This window comes from Ranitomeya variabilis, chromosome 1 (assembly GCF_051348905.1).
Source record: "Ranitomeya variabilis isolate aRanVar5 chromosome 1, aRanVar5.hap1, whole genome shotgun sequence".
In the NCBI taxonomy this organism is placed as follows: domain Eukaryota; kingdom Metazoa; phylum Chordata; class Amphibia; order Anura; family Dendrobatidae; genus Ranitomeya; species Ranitomeya variabilis.
The window spans coordinates 516,176,526-516,190,285 of record NC_135232.1 but is presented as its reverse complement, the minus strand read 5'-3'; the positions used below and the strand labels follow the sequence as shown (position 1 = coordinate 516,190,285).

At 42.3% G+C, this 13,760-nt stretch overlaps 1 protein-coding gene across 1 annotated transcript in view; it reads left to right on the top strand.

Moving 5' to 3' along the window:
* Nucleotides 1-13,760, top strand: part of LOC143766163 (cartilage oligomeric matrix protein-like) — an 883,353-nt gene that overhangs the window by 194,556 nt on the left and 675,037 nt on the right. Inside the window, exon 3 of the mRNA XM_077253630.1 lies at nt 6,363-6,414. Coding sequence (XP_077109745.1) covers nt 6,363-6,414 — 52 coding nt within the window. The remainder of the gene's footprint in view (nt 1-6,362; nt 6,415-13,760) is intronic.

Below are 13,760 nucleotides of genomic sequence, written 5' to 3'. Positions count from 1 at the left end.
AACTGTCCCTAATCCTAATTTAAGAACCAGTCCAGAATCAATGAAATTGGTGGCAGATCCACAGTCAATGAAAGCAAGAGCAGATAACTACAGGTTCTGAAAACAAAGTTCCACATTCACCAATACTTTATCTGAGGAGTAAAAGGGTACCTGGAAGTCTGAGTGACCTACTCGAATATCACCCAGACTTAGATGTTTCCTGACAGCTTGCTGGCTTGAGAGCATATTGAGCAGTCTTTGAGGAAATGTCCAGCATGACCACAATAAAGGCAGAGTCCAAGATCACGATGAGGCCTCCTCTCCATGACCCAAGAGCGGGCTGTTCCAACTTCCATTGGTTTCACCTCTGGCAAGTGAACAGACTTGGGCAGGATGACTGAAACCCCCTGTCGTTCACCACGTCTCTCACGAATTTGGCGATCTATTCGAATGGCCTTGGTCATGGCCTCCCCCAGGAAACAGGGTGGAGTATGCAAAGCCAGAGCCAGAGAATGGATATTAGAGTATCAGAAAGGCCATGGTGAAACTGACAACTGAGAGCTGTATCATTCCACAAAACCTCAGAGGACCATTGCCGGAACTCAGAGCTATAGTATGCTTTGCGGCCCCCTGCGTCAGGTTCATGATCTTAGCTTCTGCGACATGGACCCTGTCAGGTCCATCATAGATCATCCCTAAGGTGTAAAAAAGGCTTCAATGGAAGACCGTTCTGGGGCTAGTGGGGACAAAAAGAAAGCCCAACTCTGAGGACCCCCTCATAATAGGGACATGATTATTCCCTCCCACTGGGACTCATCCCCTGAAGACCGGGGTCATAAAGTAAAAAATAATCTGCAGCTCGTCCTAAACACCCTAAACTGATCCTTCTCCCCAAAATTCTTTCCGGAAGTACCAGTACAGGTTCAAGAGAGACCAACTGCATGTCAGAAGGTACAGGAGTCATTGCTACAGTCGATGATGTAAGGCTCTGGGAAGCATCCATAGTTCTAGAAAACTGACCCTGCATCCGGAACTGTGAAGTTTCTAGTCTATGGTGTTCCATTGCCAGATCCTGAACCATATGGGTTAGATTCGCCACCTGATTAGAGGGCACAAATAGGATCCTTTGGTGGAGAAAAAAAAAGTGCTTTTGAGGCCAGTCTAAATGTGACACTAGTCATAACCGACAGACAGGTCGTGAGTCAGCAAAGTAAGACATTCTGGGAACAATACCAAGGGTCTGAACACCAGAGAAATGTCGGATAAGCAAAGGGGCAATATCAAGCAGGTAGTCATAACATGGTCCAAAGGTCAGCAGCAGAATATCAGATACAAAAGGGCAATAACAAACGGGTAGTCAGAACATGGTCGAAAGGTCGGCAGCAGAATATCAGATGCAAAGAGGCAATAACAAACTGGTAGTCAGAGCATGTTTCAAAGTTCAGCAGCAGCAGATCAGAACTTGCAGCACAGGGAACAAGCGAACGCACTCCAAGGAGCACAAGCTTTGAACAAGCTTTTGACTGGCAATGATCTGAGCCAGACAGCTTACCTAAATAACAGGGCAATTACCAAGAACAGGGAGCACCTGTGGAAATCTCTGCACTTTCCAGTCTCAGAAGGTCTACCGAGCTGTCAATCAAAGCACTAACAGCTCAGCATGCCCCAGCACAGGAAGGTATGACAGAGCTGTCCATCACCAAGTTGAGACACTCTGAGCAGAGGAATCGTGACAGAAAGATTGTAAATTCGCCCAAATGGAATGGACGCTCCAGGAAGTAATCCAATGGGACAGTCGTAAGAACGATGAGGTGGCAGTTGAGCTGCTTTCTTCTTACTTCAGACTTCACTGAACTGCTTGTACTGAGGTGGTAGTTTATCAAAATTCTGATGAGAAATCTCAGAAACTTTAATTGATTTGTAAACAGATAAATTAGCATGGCAATTGTTCTTTCAACACTCAGAAAGAAAGGTAATGGTCCTTGTTGCCCAGTTGATAGATGGGCTATGGATTGAAAACCAGGGAATTCCTAGAATAAGTGGAAATTTTAGAGATGAAATAAGATGAAAACTAACTGATTCGTGATGATTCAGTTCAATACAGATTTCCAGTTCAATTGTCTTGTGAGTAACAGGTCCAGATGATAAAGGTGATCCATCCACAGTTTCCATATTGATTTGCATGGATTTACTCCAACTTGCAATGTTATCATCATTCAGTCCATGAAATTCCCTTCTGCTCCAGAATCTAACATGGCAGAACATTGTATTTTTAGCTCCCAATTATGACCTGTATGGGAACAACAAAATGAGACAATGGTGATTGATCTTTACTTTTATCCTACATTACATATGAGATGGTCTGCAAAACCATATCTGGCCATGCAAAAATGTCTAAGTAGCTTTAATTCCTAGAATTTTTGAATGATACGGTCCTTTTATTAGGACAGTTGATAGCAAAATGTCTGGACCCCCACAAGAGAGACATAGATTATCTGTACGTCTCCTCTCCTTCTCTAATGCAGAGAAAGGTTTACGGATTACATCAATTCCAAGCGGCAGCAGGCTGTGCTGAAGCTAATATGCTTAGGTGACAAACCGCACAATGCTGAACAGTTGTGGACAGCTCTGAAAGAGCAAGTAGATCTGTGACTGACATCGCTGAACCTCCAGCCAGTCATGGTTGTGTGTGACAATGGCGGGAACCTGGTGGCGGCTCTGAGGCGAGGCAAAATGACACACGTACCATGCCTGGCCCATGTGCTCAACCTCGTTGTTCAACGGTTTCTAAAAAGCTACCCAGAGCTGTCGGTTCTGCTTGTGAAAGTACGCAGCCTGTGTGCCCATTTTAGAAAGTCAGCTATAGCTTTAGCCGCTCTTGCCGTGCTTCAGAAGCGATTGCAGCTTCCGACTCACCGACTGGTGTGTGATGTCCCCACACATTGGAACTCTACAGTGCACATGTTAGAAAGGATTTGTGAGCAGAAGAGGGCAGTTGTTGAATACCAGCATCAACAAGGCCATCGTTATTCAAGTCAGACTCCACAAATAAGAACACAGGGTGGACATGGATGTCAGACATATGTAACATCCTCCAAAACTTTGAGGAGTCCACCAAGATGGTGAGCGGTGATGCACTGCCTTTCCCGTGACCCTCGTATTGTAAATATTTTGAGTGTCAGTCATTACTGGGTAGTGACACTTTTAGACCCACGCTACAAAGAGAACATTCAATCTCTTCTTCCAGAGGCAGACAGGTGTACTAAAATGGTGCATTACCAGAGGGTCATTGATGCAGAATTATTAAAAAAAAATTCCCATCTCAAAACGCTGGCGGCAGACATAACAGTTTGTTGGACAACCAAGGAGCAAAGACGACAGACACAACTCCAATCCAGCAGAGGCAGGGGAACACTGACAAAATTCTAGGACAGTTTTTTCAGACTCTCCCATCGCCCTGGCCCTGAGGCGCAGGGTAATGTCACAAGGAATTAAATGTTTTCTTAGATGCTGAGGGAGTACCTTGCTGACCGTACCAACATCCTCCGTGATTCCTCTGTGCCTTTTAATTATTGGGTATCCAAGCTGAACACGTGGCATGAACGTCTCTCTACACCTTGGAGGTCCTGCCCTGCCCTGTCGCTAGCATTTTGTCAGAGCGGGTTTTTAGTGCCACTGGTGAAATTATTACAGATAAGTGCATTCGCCTGTCAATGGAAGATGCAAACAGGCTGACTTTTATAAAAATGAACAAGAGCTGGATTGGGCCAGACTTCTCTACACCACCAAATGACAGCAAAACATAACCTCCAATACAGTGTCTTTTTGGGAGGTGTATTCCCACATACCTCTTCACACCCACACATGGGTATACACTTCCTGATTTTGGCTATTTGGTGTAGTCTTCCTCCTTGTCCTCATCCTCATCATCCACCACCACTAAGACACCACATCGCGGTCCGGTCCAGGGCCTCCCATCTTCTTACGATGATGTCCTCTTCTTGTCTTCAGGCTGAGGCTCCGGCGCAGGCATACTTTGTCTGCCCTGTTGAGGGCAGAGCAAAGTACTGCAGTGCGCAGGCGCCAGGCCTCTCTGACCTTTCCCGGCGCCTGCCGTACTTTGCTCTGTCACCTTCGATTTTGGGGGTGACAGGTTCCCTTTAAACAACCACAGATAGGCTTCAGTGTATTCAATAGGCAATCGTTTAACCCCTTCCTGACCAGATACTTTCAGTATTTTCGCTTTTGTTTTTTACTCCCCCTATGTCTTACTGCAGTGTTTTTATAATTTTGTATAATCTTCTCTCTGCTGTGTGAGTTTTGTTACTACCTATTTCAACTACTTTTCATTGCCAGTTATAGTTTGTAACTACCCTAGTCTGTTGTTTGTCTAGTCCTGGTATTCTGTATATTCTAGTGATTAGTTCCCGGTCTCCACTTTAATTTTGACTAGCAGAGAGAGCTATTTTTCCGACCCATCTTTACAACTCTTCACTCTAGCTCCCTTCTGCCTTCCCAATCCCACACCCACTCCCACCTTCCCTCCCTTCCTCAGCCAGGAAATACTCCACAGACATAGCTCTCTGCACCCTGACAAAGTCCAGATCCCTGAATAGGAGTTAAGGAGTGAAGGCAAGGGTTCCCTGATAAGTAGAGCAGCTTGTGCAATGCCTGTCCACACGGAAGCCCTATTAAGAGCATGTTTCATCAAACAAAGCTCTATTCACAGTAGAGCAATCTTGTTTTTGGCAGAATGCAGTGACTGACACACGGAGTTAGAAGGGATGTTAAGTTGATCACAAAGTGTCCTTCTGCAATGTTCCAATTGTTAGTTAATAGATGAGGTTACTTAAAGGAGGCCCATCTTTAAGAATACCTTTATGCTGCATTTGATAATGACCAGATAACACATTTAATATCAGAGGAAAACTAGTGTTTTGCACATAAATTTATAGGTTTAAAAGCAGGAAAGGTATATATCTTGGTACCTTGATAGCCAGTAGATAGAAAAATATTTAGAATGGAGAGATTCTTAGCACTCTCACATAATGGTAATTCTGCTTCATGTCACCTGTCTTATCTATGGCATTATTTCTGTGCTGTGTTGCGCAAAAATATGTGATCCTTCAGATTTTGTATCAGTCTATGCCTGATGAAGAGACCTGAGTAGTCTCGAAAGCTTGCAATTTGTTACCATCTTTCAGTTAGCTATTAAAAGGTATCAACTACTGAGTGAGGACTCTCAATTCTAAATATTTTTCTAGGTTTAAAAGGAATTTTATTTCAGCTCTATTTAAAGGCAAGTTCCTTTTTTGGAACAGTTTATTTAGCTCTCCTCATGATAATAATAACTACTGCACCAACAAATCTTTAACTTTTCAAGTGTTTAGGGATATACAGAGACACACATAAAGATGAAATCTGTTTTTTCCTGGATCCTCTTGTTGATGGGTCTGTTTTAGTATGACCGGATATATTCAGTCATTTGTTTCCTATTCATTGACCTCATGTTCTATCCATGTGTAATCTCCAGACTTGGCAATAACATCTCAAACTGTGACCAATATCGACATCCGATTAATGGAATTCTTAACTTTGGCACAGAAAGTGGGTTTTTGAATAACATTAGCGCTGTGAATTCATGTCTGCACATTTAACCTATTAGCTTATTACAAAGAATAAGATCTAGGGACAAAGCAATAGAACGAGAAATAAAGAAATGATTACTAAAATTAATTATTTAATATATATTACTGTATGTTCTTTACACCACCTTATTTATGTGTTTTGTTAAATTTTCATTGCCAGTGCAGATAATACTTATGGCAAATATTTGTTTAATAATAGTTAAAGTGTGAAATGATGGGTATTTTAGCAAATGTCTAAAAAGTGGAAATATGCAGTAGTACATGGAAGGAAAGGATGAGGTAAATGTTATTCATAATAGACTTGCTACATTTCTGAGCAATAATACAGATTAACACAGTAGTGGCTCTAGGAGTCCAGGGAGTTGTTTCCCTGAAATGTACTTAAAGAATGTTCTGCATGTAGCTTTCATGAGTAATGGTCAATCTTACACTTAGTGCCAGATATGACGAGTCATGGTGTTACTTTAATGTTCCAACTGAGTTATTGCATTTTCCAATAATGTTTTTAACTGTTTATGACAAGACTTTACATCCACCCTAATGCAAAACAAATTATTTTGTCATTTTAGAAATTAATTTCCACATTTCAACTGATTACTCATCTTCCCAAATATTAACTGAAAACAATTTGGTTGAAATTGGATTGCAGTTTTTCTATAATGCTTTATTACTCAGTTATATGCAATATATCAGTATGCTCTTTTTGCTAAAAAGTAAAACCTGTTTTCTTTCTAGATGAAAGAGATAATATTTTTGAAAAATGCAGTTATGGAATGTGATGCCTGTGGTAAGTATTTAGAGACATTGTGTATTAAGAAAACATTGAATAATGGTGTCCCACTGTGTAATGAACATGGATTTACTATTTTGGTTGCAAAATACTAAGCATCCACCCTTTTTAAAGGATACAAGCAGTGTTGTGGCTATGAAGGCACTTGTCCACCAATAAAAATATCCTTTTTTTTGCAGAAATCCAGCGTGCCATTCAAAATAAATTTATTATCAGACACAAACTTTAGTGAGGGTATGTCTGTGCACTTGGAAGCAGTCAGTGACACCCCCTCAGTGCACTTCAAGCCTTTGTACATTGCTCCTAAACTATATTTTTTAGGACTGACACATCAGATCTCTGCACAGAAAAAAAAAACATTATTTTTTTTTTTTTGGTACAAGTGCTTATACCGCCATACCACTACTTCTGTGTTTAAAAACGTGCTGTCAGGTTCACTTTTAATCCCTGCATGGGTGATCACTCAAGGCCTAAGTGGCTCATTCAAGGAACACTGTCAATTCATACCATCAACTGGACTCATAAGCCCAGATAGTGGAGAGATTTGAATTTATGGAATAAAAGTTTTACTCATGCCTATTGTACACTCTTCTATTATAATCTAGTTTTGTACAAGCCCTATATCTATATTGTCAAACTGTACTTTTATATGCCTCCAGTTTCATACAGAGGCATACAAAGCCTTCTATTTGTCATGCTCCATTGCACACCATTTTATGAAAATAAATATTCATCAGAATTATTATTTCTAGGAGAGATTATGTTTATTTTGTGCTATAAGTAGTATGCTGACTGCCTTCAGCTCCATAGTACAAATCTCTGGGGAGTTTGCTTGGCATTGGACAAGCTCTATGTACAAGCCTTTAATCCCTTCACGCCATGCGGGGGGCGCTGTGTTCCCGTAAAGCACAATGTATATATACGGCACCACCAATTTAAAATAGCTGCCATCACTGCACATCACCTCGGGGGCTGTAACGCCCCCTGTGTCGTGATCACTGTGATTGGCTGATCAATGCTGACCAGCCAATCACAGCGATGTAACAATAAAATTGTAAAAGCAGAATACACATGTGACATGCTGTGATCGGTGTTGTCAGGATTGTTTGAGACAGCACCAACTGCAGCAGTCACAATGGGTGGGGTGATCAAGACATCAACTCCCCTAATTAACCCCTTTGGCACTGATTGGTCAGTAACTATTATTTAGCCAGTCAGTGCCAAAGAGGTTAATCTAAAATAGTGATCACCACTCTGCACACCATCTTTACCTCAGAATTGACATACAGAGTGGTTGTAGACCCCCTGTGTTACCCTGAGAGAAATTCATTGGTGGCCAGTGCGATCCTCTTGCGATCTGTATCCAGCCTCTGCGATCATTGCTGTGTCTCCTGTGCTGTGTCTCCTGTACTATGTCTCCTGTGCTGTGTCTCCTGTACTATGTCTCCTGTGCTGTGTCTCCTGTACTATGTCTCCTGTGCTGTGTGCTGGCTGCTGTGTGACTGATCTTTGATCACAGCAGCTGCAGCAGCAGTTCCCCAATCCCTGTTCCAGATACCTCCACTCCCAATTGTATTTTTTGCGCTTTTTCATGAGAGCAGCATCACGCGCTGAGCATTCATATTGTTCCTGTGGCCACAGCACTCTGATCAGTTAATGCTTCTGATCAGAGACTGTGCCAAGGGACTTTTTCTTCTTTTAGCTAGTCAGAGTAGCTAGTGATGATGCAGTGTAAGCGATGACCAGTTTTTTGTTTTTTTTAAATTGTGGTTAGTACTGTATAATTTTATAGGTAGGGAGGTAGCGCATTAGAATAGCAGACGTAGCAGTCTTAGTGATGTTCAATTTTGTTTTAGAAAAAAAAATAGTACAGAGTAGCTTTATAGGTAGTGAGGTAGCATTTTTCTTTTGCAAAAAAAAAAAGAAGAATTAGCGCCGAGTAACTTTTATAGGTAGGGCATTGGTGTAGTGTATGTCACTGCAATTTTTTTCTATAAACTTTTTTTACTTTACATCTAAGTCATATTGCACGACTCATTAAAGGGTTGATTGTGACTTGTAGGATCGCTACTTCCAACAGGTGGCGCTATAGAGTTAAGTCCTCTTTTTCTCAGAAGAGGCAATTTGCATATTATATTTCCCAGAGGAGCATTGCATGGCGAATATGCCTCCTTACCTTGACAAGCCAGAGCTGGTATGTCACTCTCCATAAGGAGAAACGTTGCCCCTTAGACCCCAGTCCAGAGCCTCTCACCTAGCCAAATCAGTTCTCATGCTTTGTACTGATGGGGGCCAACAGCCTGAAACACCGTGTCTGCGAATTGAGATACTGATTTTGCTTTTATCCTAAGTCATATTGCAAGACTCGTTAAAGGGTTGATTGTGACTTGTAGGATCGCTACTTCCAACAGGTGGCACTATAGAGTTAAAGTCCTCTTTTTCTCAGAAGAGGCAATTTGCATACTTTACATCTACTGATTTTTTTTTTCATTTTTTTCTTGTAAGTGTTTCTTCTAATTTTTTGCTTTTTTTCTCTACTTATTTTTTGTCTACTTTTTGTAATAAATAGCAGCCTTTACACAAGACCCACATGATACACATGTAAAACTGCCACTTACACACATCCACAGTGTCTTGAAGAACAAAATAGAAATGGCCCATCTATCAAGAAGAAGCTATTCACCAGACGAGGTATACGCTTTCATTGCCTCCGACATGGATTCAGGCAGTGAGGAAGATCCCACATTCCTCTATTTCTCTTCTTCCTCCTCATCTAGTGAGGAGGGACCCCAGCAAGGTGCCTTAGGACCCATGCAACCCTTTCGGCATTCGATCCCATATGGATTCCAGCCCCCCAAAATTGTCAGCCTGTTATTCCAGATTTCATTGGCAGCTCAGGAATGCAATTTGATGTTACAGACCTCACAGAAATAACCCTTTTCAAATTCTTTTTCAATGAAATGATAAATCTTATGGCGGCCCAGAAAAATTTGTACACTCATTAATTTTTCATCCAAAATGCTACATGGCCCCTGTAAATGCGGAAGAAATTATGACAATTTGGGGCATTGTGCTGCATATGGGCATTGTCAGAAAACCAGATGTTTGGCAATACTGGAGTACTGATATACACTACAGCACACTAGTATTCCTTATGGCCATGACAAGGACACAATTTGAAGGGATCCAGAAATGTTTGCATTATAGTGATAATGCGCAGTGTTCTCCCCGAGATGACCCTAACTATGTAAAATTCGTCAAGTAGTTGTAAAACCCCCAAAAGGGACATCTGTATAGATTAATCTCTGGTTCATTTCAAAGGGAGGCTAAACCTCCATGAAAAACTTCTCAGTAAGAGGCCCAGGTATGGAATTAAACTGTACAAGCTCTGAAAGAGTACCTTAGGGTACACCAACAGATTTAGGGTCTACAAAGGGAAGGAAACACAGATTGATCCCCCTGAACATCTGCTCTCCTTTTACTGTGGGCATAATACTACTCAGACAATACGGGTTAAGGGTAAAACAGTGTGGCAATAATTTATTGAATAACCAACAAACAGTAACATTTAGAACAGTTTCAGTAAATACCCAAGATGGTGCACATTACAGAGTCTCAGCCTTCTGCTGGCTGGCCAGGATTAGAGCAGCTGCAACTTTGGGGCTTCCAGGGCCGACTACCCCTAGCAGTGGCACCACACTTTTGTCAGGCACACGCCAAGCGTAGGTAAGGACAAGCTTAGGAAGCTGACAGTCTATTGATGTATCAGTTCAGTTAATGTAGCAGCTCTGTATTTGTTCAGTTGGAGACATGACTACATGGCTACTTTAATGTAAAGTCTCTCTAAATACAGGTAGATCCTCATTTTTTATAGTTCACAACTTCTCATTCAGGCATTCCTCCACAGGCTTGAGGGACAGTAGAAGGAGGCCATCTGTTATGATTGAACTGGTGGTAAGGAGCACTAGAAATGACCAGATGAGCAAACTAGTAATACAGGACGAGCTCTGGGAAGTGGGAGCTCTGCCGACCGCAACCCCTAATCCTATCACAACAACTAGAAATAGCCGTGGAGCGTTCCTGACTCTGCCTAGACGCCTCTTCACAGCCTAAGAGCTAACTACCCCTGAAGATAGAAAATACAGCCTACCTTGCCTCAGAGAAATTCCCCAAAGAAATAGGCAGCCCCCCACATATATTGACTGTGAGTTAAGATGGAAGTCACAAACACAGGAATGAAATAGGTTTCAGCAAACGAGGCCAGACTTAACTAAATAGACTGAGGATAGAAAAGGTACCTTTGCGGTCAGCATAAAAAACTAACAAAAAACCACGCAGAGTGTGCAAAAGAGAGCACCGCACCGACTCACGGCGCGGTGGTGCCACTCTGTATCCCAGAGCTTCCAGCTAACAAGACAAAGTCATAATAGCAAGCTGGACAAAAACACAATGGTAACAAATAAGCTAGCAGGGACTTAGCTTTTGCTGAAGTAGACAGGTCATCTGAAAGATCCAAGAGAACTGAACCAGTACTAGGACATTGACAGCTGGCATCAGGTAACGATCTGACTGGAGTTAAATAGAGCAGCCAGCCAAGGCCTAAACGAGATCAGCTGGGGAAGGAACCTCAGAACCAGCAGCTCCACTCACAGCCACCAGAGGGAGTCCATGGACAGAACTCGCCGAAGTACCATTCATAACCACAGGAGGGAGTTCGAGAACAGAATTCACAACAGCCATCCCTCACTGCTGGAGTGATCAAACAACAGGCATAGATTGTCCTTCATATTTGCAGAGCACCAATGGGGCATCAACATATTAGCAAACATTGTGCCTTTGTTTCCCAAAGATAGTAGAACAGATACAATAGCTAATCAGTAGCCAGTCAACAAATGGCCATTCAGCATAAATTCAATGACAATGAGAGTCAACATTCATTCTCACATGAACTCTAGCTCATGTCCCTGGGCCTAAAGGCTGAGTCACACATAACGATATCGTTAACGATATAGTTGCAACGTCACGCTTTGTGGTGACGTAGCAACGATCCCGCTAACGATCTCGTTATGTGACAGCGATCAACGTTCAGGCCCCTGCTGGGAGATCGTTGGTCGATGGGAATGATCAGGACCTTTTTTTGGTCGCTGATCACCTGCTGTCATCGCTGGATCGGCGTGTGTGATGCCGATCCAGCGATGTGTTCACTTGTAACCAGGGTAAATATCGGGTTACTAAGCGCAGGGCCGCGCTTAGTAACCTGATATTTACCCTGGTTACCATTGTAAAAGTTTTAAGAAAAAAAACAGTACATACTCATATTCTGATGTCTGTCACGTCCCCCGGCGTCCACAGGGTTAAAACTGCTTTCGGCAGGAGCGCTGGTAATGCACGCGCTGCTGCCGAGAGCTACCCTGCGCTGAATGTGTCAGCGCCGGCCATAAAGCAGAGCACAGCGGTGACGTCACCGCTGTTACTGCCGGCGCTGACACATTCAGTGCAGGGAAGCTCTCGGCAGCAGCGCGTGCATATTAGCAGCGCTCCTGCCGAAAGCAGTTTTAACCCTGTGGACGCCGGGGGACGTGACAGACATCAGAATGTGAGTATGTAGTGTTTTTTTTTTTTACTTTTACAATGGTAACCAAGGTAAATATCAGGTTACTAAGCTCGGCCCTGCACTTAGTAACCCGATGTTTACCCTGGTTACCCGGGTGCTGCAGGGGGGGACTTTGGCATCGTTGAAGACAGTTTCAACGATGCCGAAGTCGTTCCCCTGATCGTTGGTCACTGGAGAGAGCTGTCTGCGTGACAGCTCCCCAGCGACCACACAACGACTTACCAACGATCACGGCCAGGTCGTATCGCTGGTCGTGATCGTTGGTAAGTCATTTAGTGTAAAGGTACCTTAAGCCACTAATTGGTAAACTGCTGAAAGGGGTGACAGCGAAGCCCAGTGCAGGGACAACATGCTGGTGGTAAAGTATAAGGACAAGAGGGATGTCCTTATTTTGACCACTATACACTGTGACAACAGCTCCCTTGTCACTGTCCAAAGTACCCCAACACAAGTCCCAAAGCCAGATTGTATCCTCTGTTATAATAAGTACATGGAGGATGTAGATCTCTCAGATCAGGTCCTCAAACCATATAGTGCCATGAGAAGTGTGGTACAAAAAATTGGCTGTGCATATTGTACAGATAGCACAGTCCAATGCTTTTGTACTGTTTTGAGCTGGAAGCAATACGGAGACCTTCCTTAAGTTTCAGGAGATAGTCATTAAGGCCATAATGTTTGGCACTTAGAAAGGTGAGGGTGCCAGTACTTCTGAAACTGATGTTGCCCTTATAGTCCCAGGGCAATATTTTCCAGCAGAAGTTCCCCAAACAGCGAAGAAGGAAATATCACAAAAAAGTGCAGAGTATGATCCAAGAGGGGAATCCGAAAATATATAATTTAGAATTGTGAAATCTGCCCTGAGAAACCTGGACTTTGCATTATGGATTGCTTCAAAGCTTGCCCCACATCAACAAATTAATATAATTTGTTTTTATCCTGTTGACACAACACACTTTTATAATCTGATGAACTTCGCACAACTTACACATACCACCACATTATAAATTCATACTCCAGTAACAGCAAAAGCATTATTATCATTGCTATAACTGTACCTCTAGATAAATTACTTGTGCAGTGTAGTTTCCGAAATTGGTTCACTTGTGGGGGATTTCCACTGTTTAGGCACACCAGGGCCTCTCCAAACATGTCATGGTACGCGCAGACCATTCCATCAAAGTCTGCTCTCCAAACATCTTCCCTTTCGAGCCCTGCCGTGCGCTCAAACAGTAGTTTTCCACCCCATATGGGTAATGGGGGTACTTAGGGGAAATTGTACAACAATTTTGGGGTTCATTTTCTCCTTTGCCCTTGTAAAAATAAAAAAAATAAAGGAAAAAGTAGGGTCTAAAGTAAATTTTTGGTGAAAAAAGGTAAATGTTCATTTTTTTCCTTCCACAGTGCTTCAGTTCCTGTGAAGTACCTGAAGGACTAATAAACTTCTTGAATGTGGTTTTGAGCACAGTTTTTGGTACTTTCTGTCAAAAAATTGGTTATGTAAATTTTGTTGGAATAATGGAAATCGCTGGTCAACTTTTAACCCTTATAACTTCCTAACAAAAAATGGTGTTTCAAAATTTGTTCTGATGTAAAGTAGACATGTGGGAAATATTATTTATTAACTATTTTTTGTGATATAATGCCCTGGCTTAATAGCATAAAAATGAAAAGTTTGAAAATTGCAATATTTTTGCCAATTTTCTGATATTTTTACAAATAAATGCAAGTC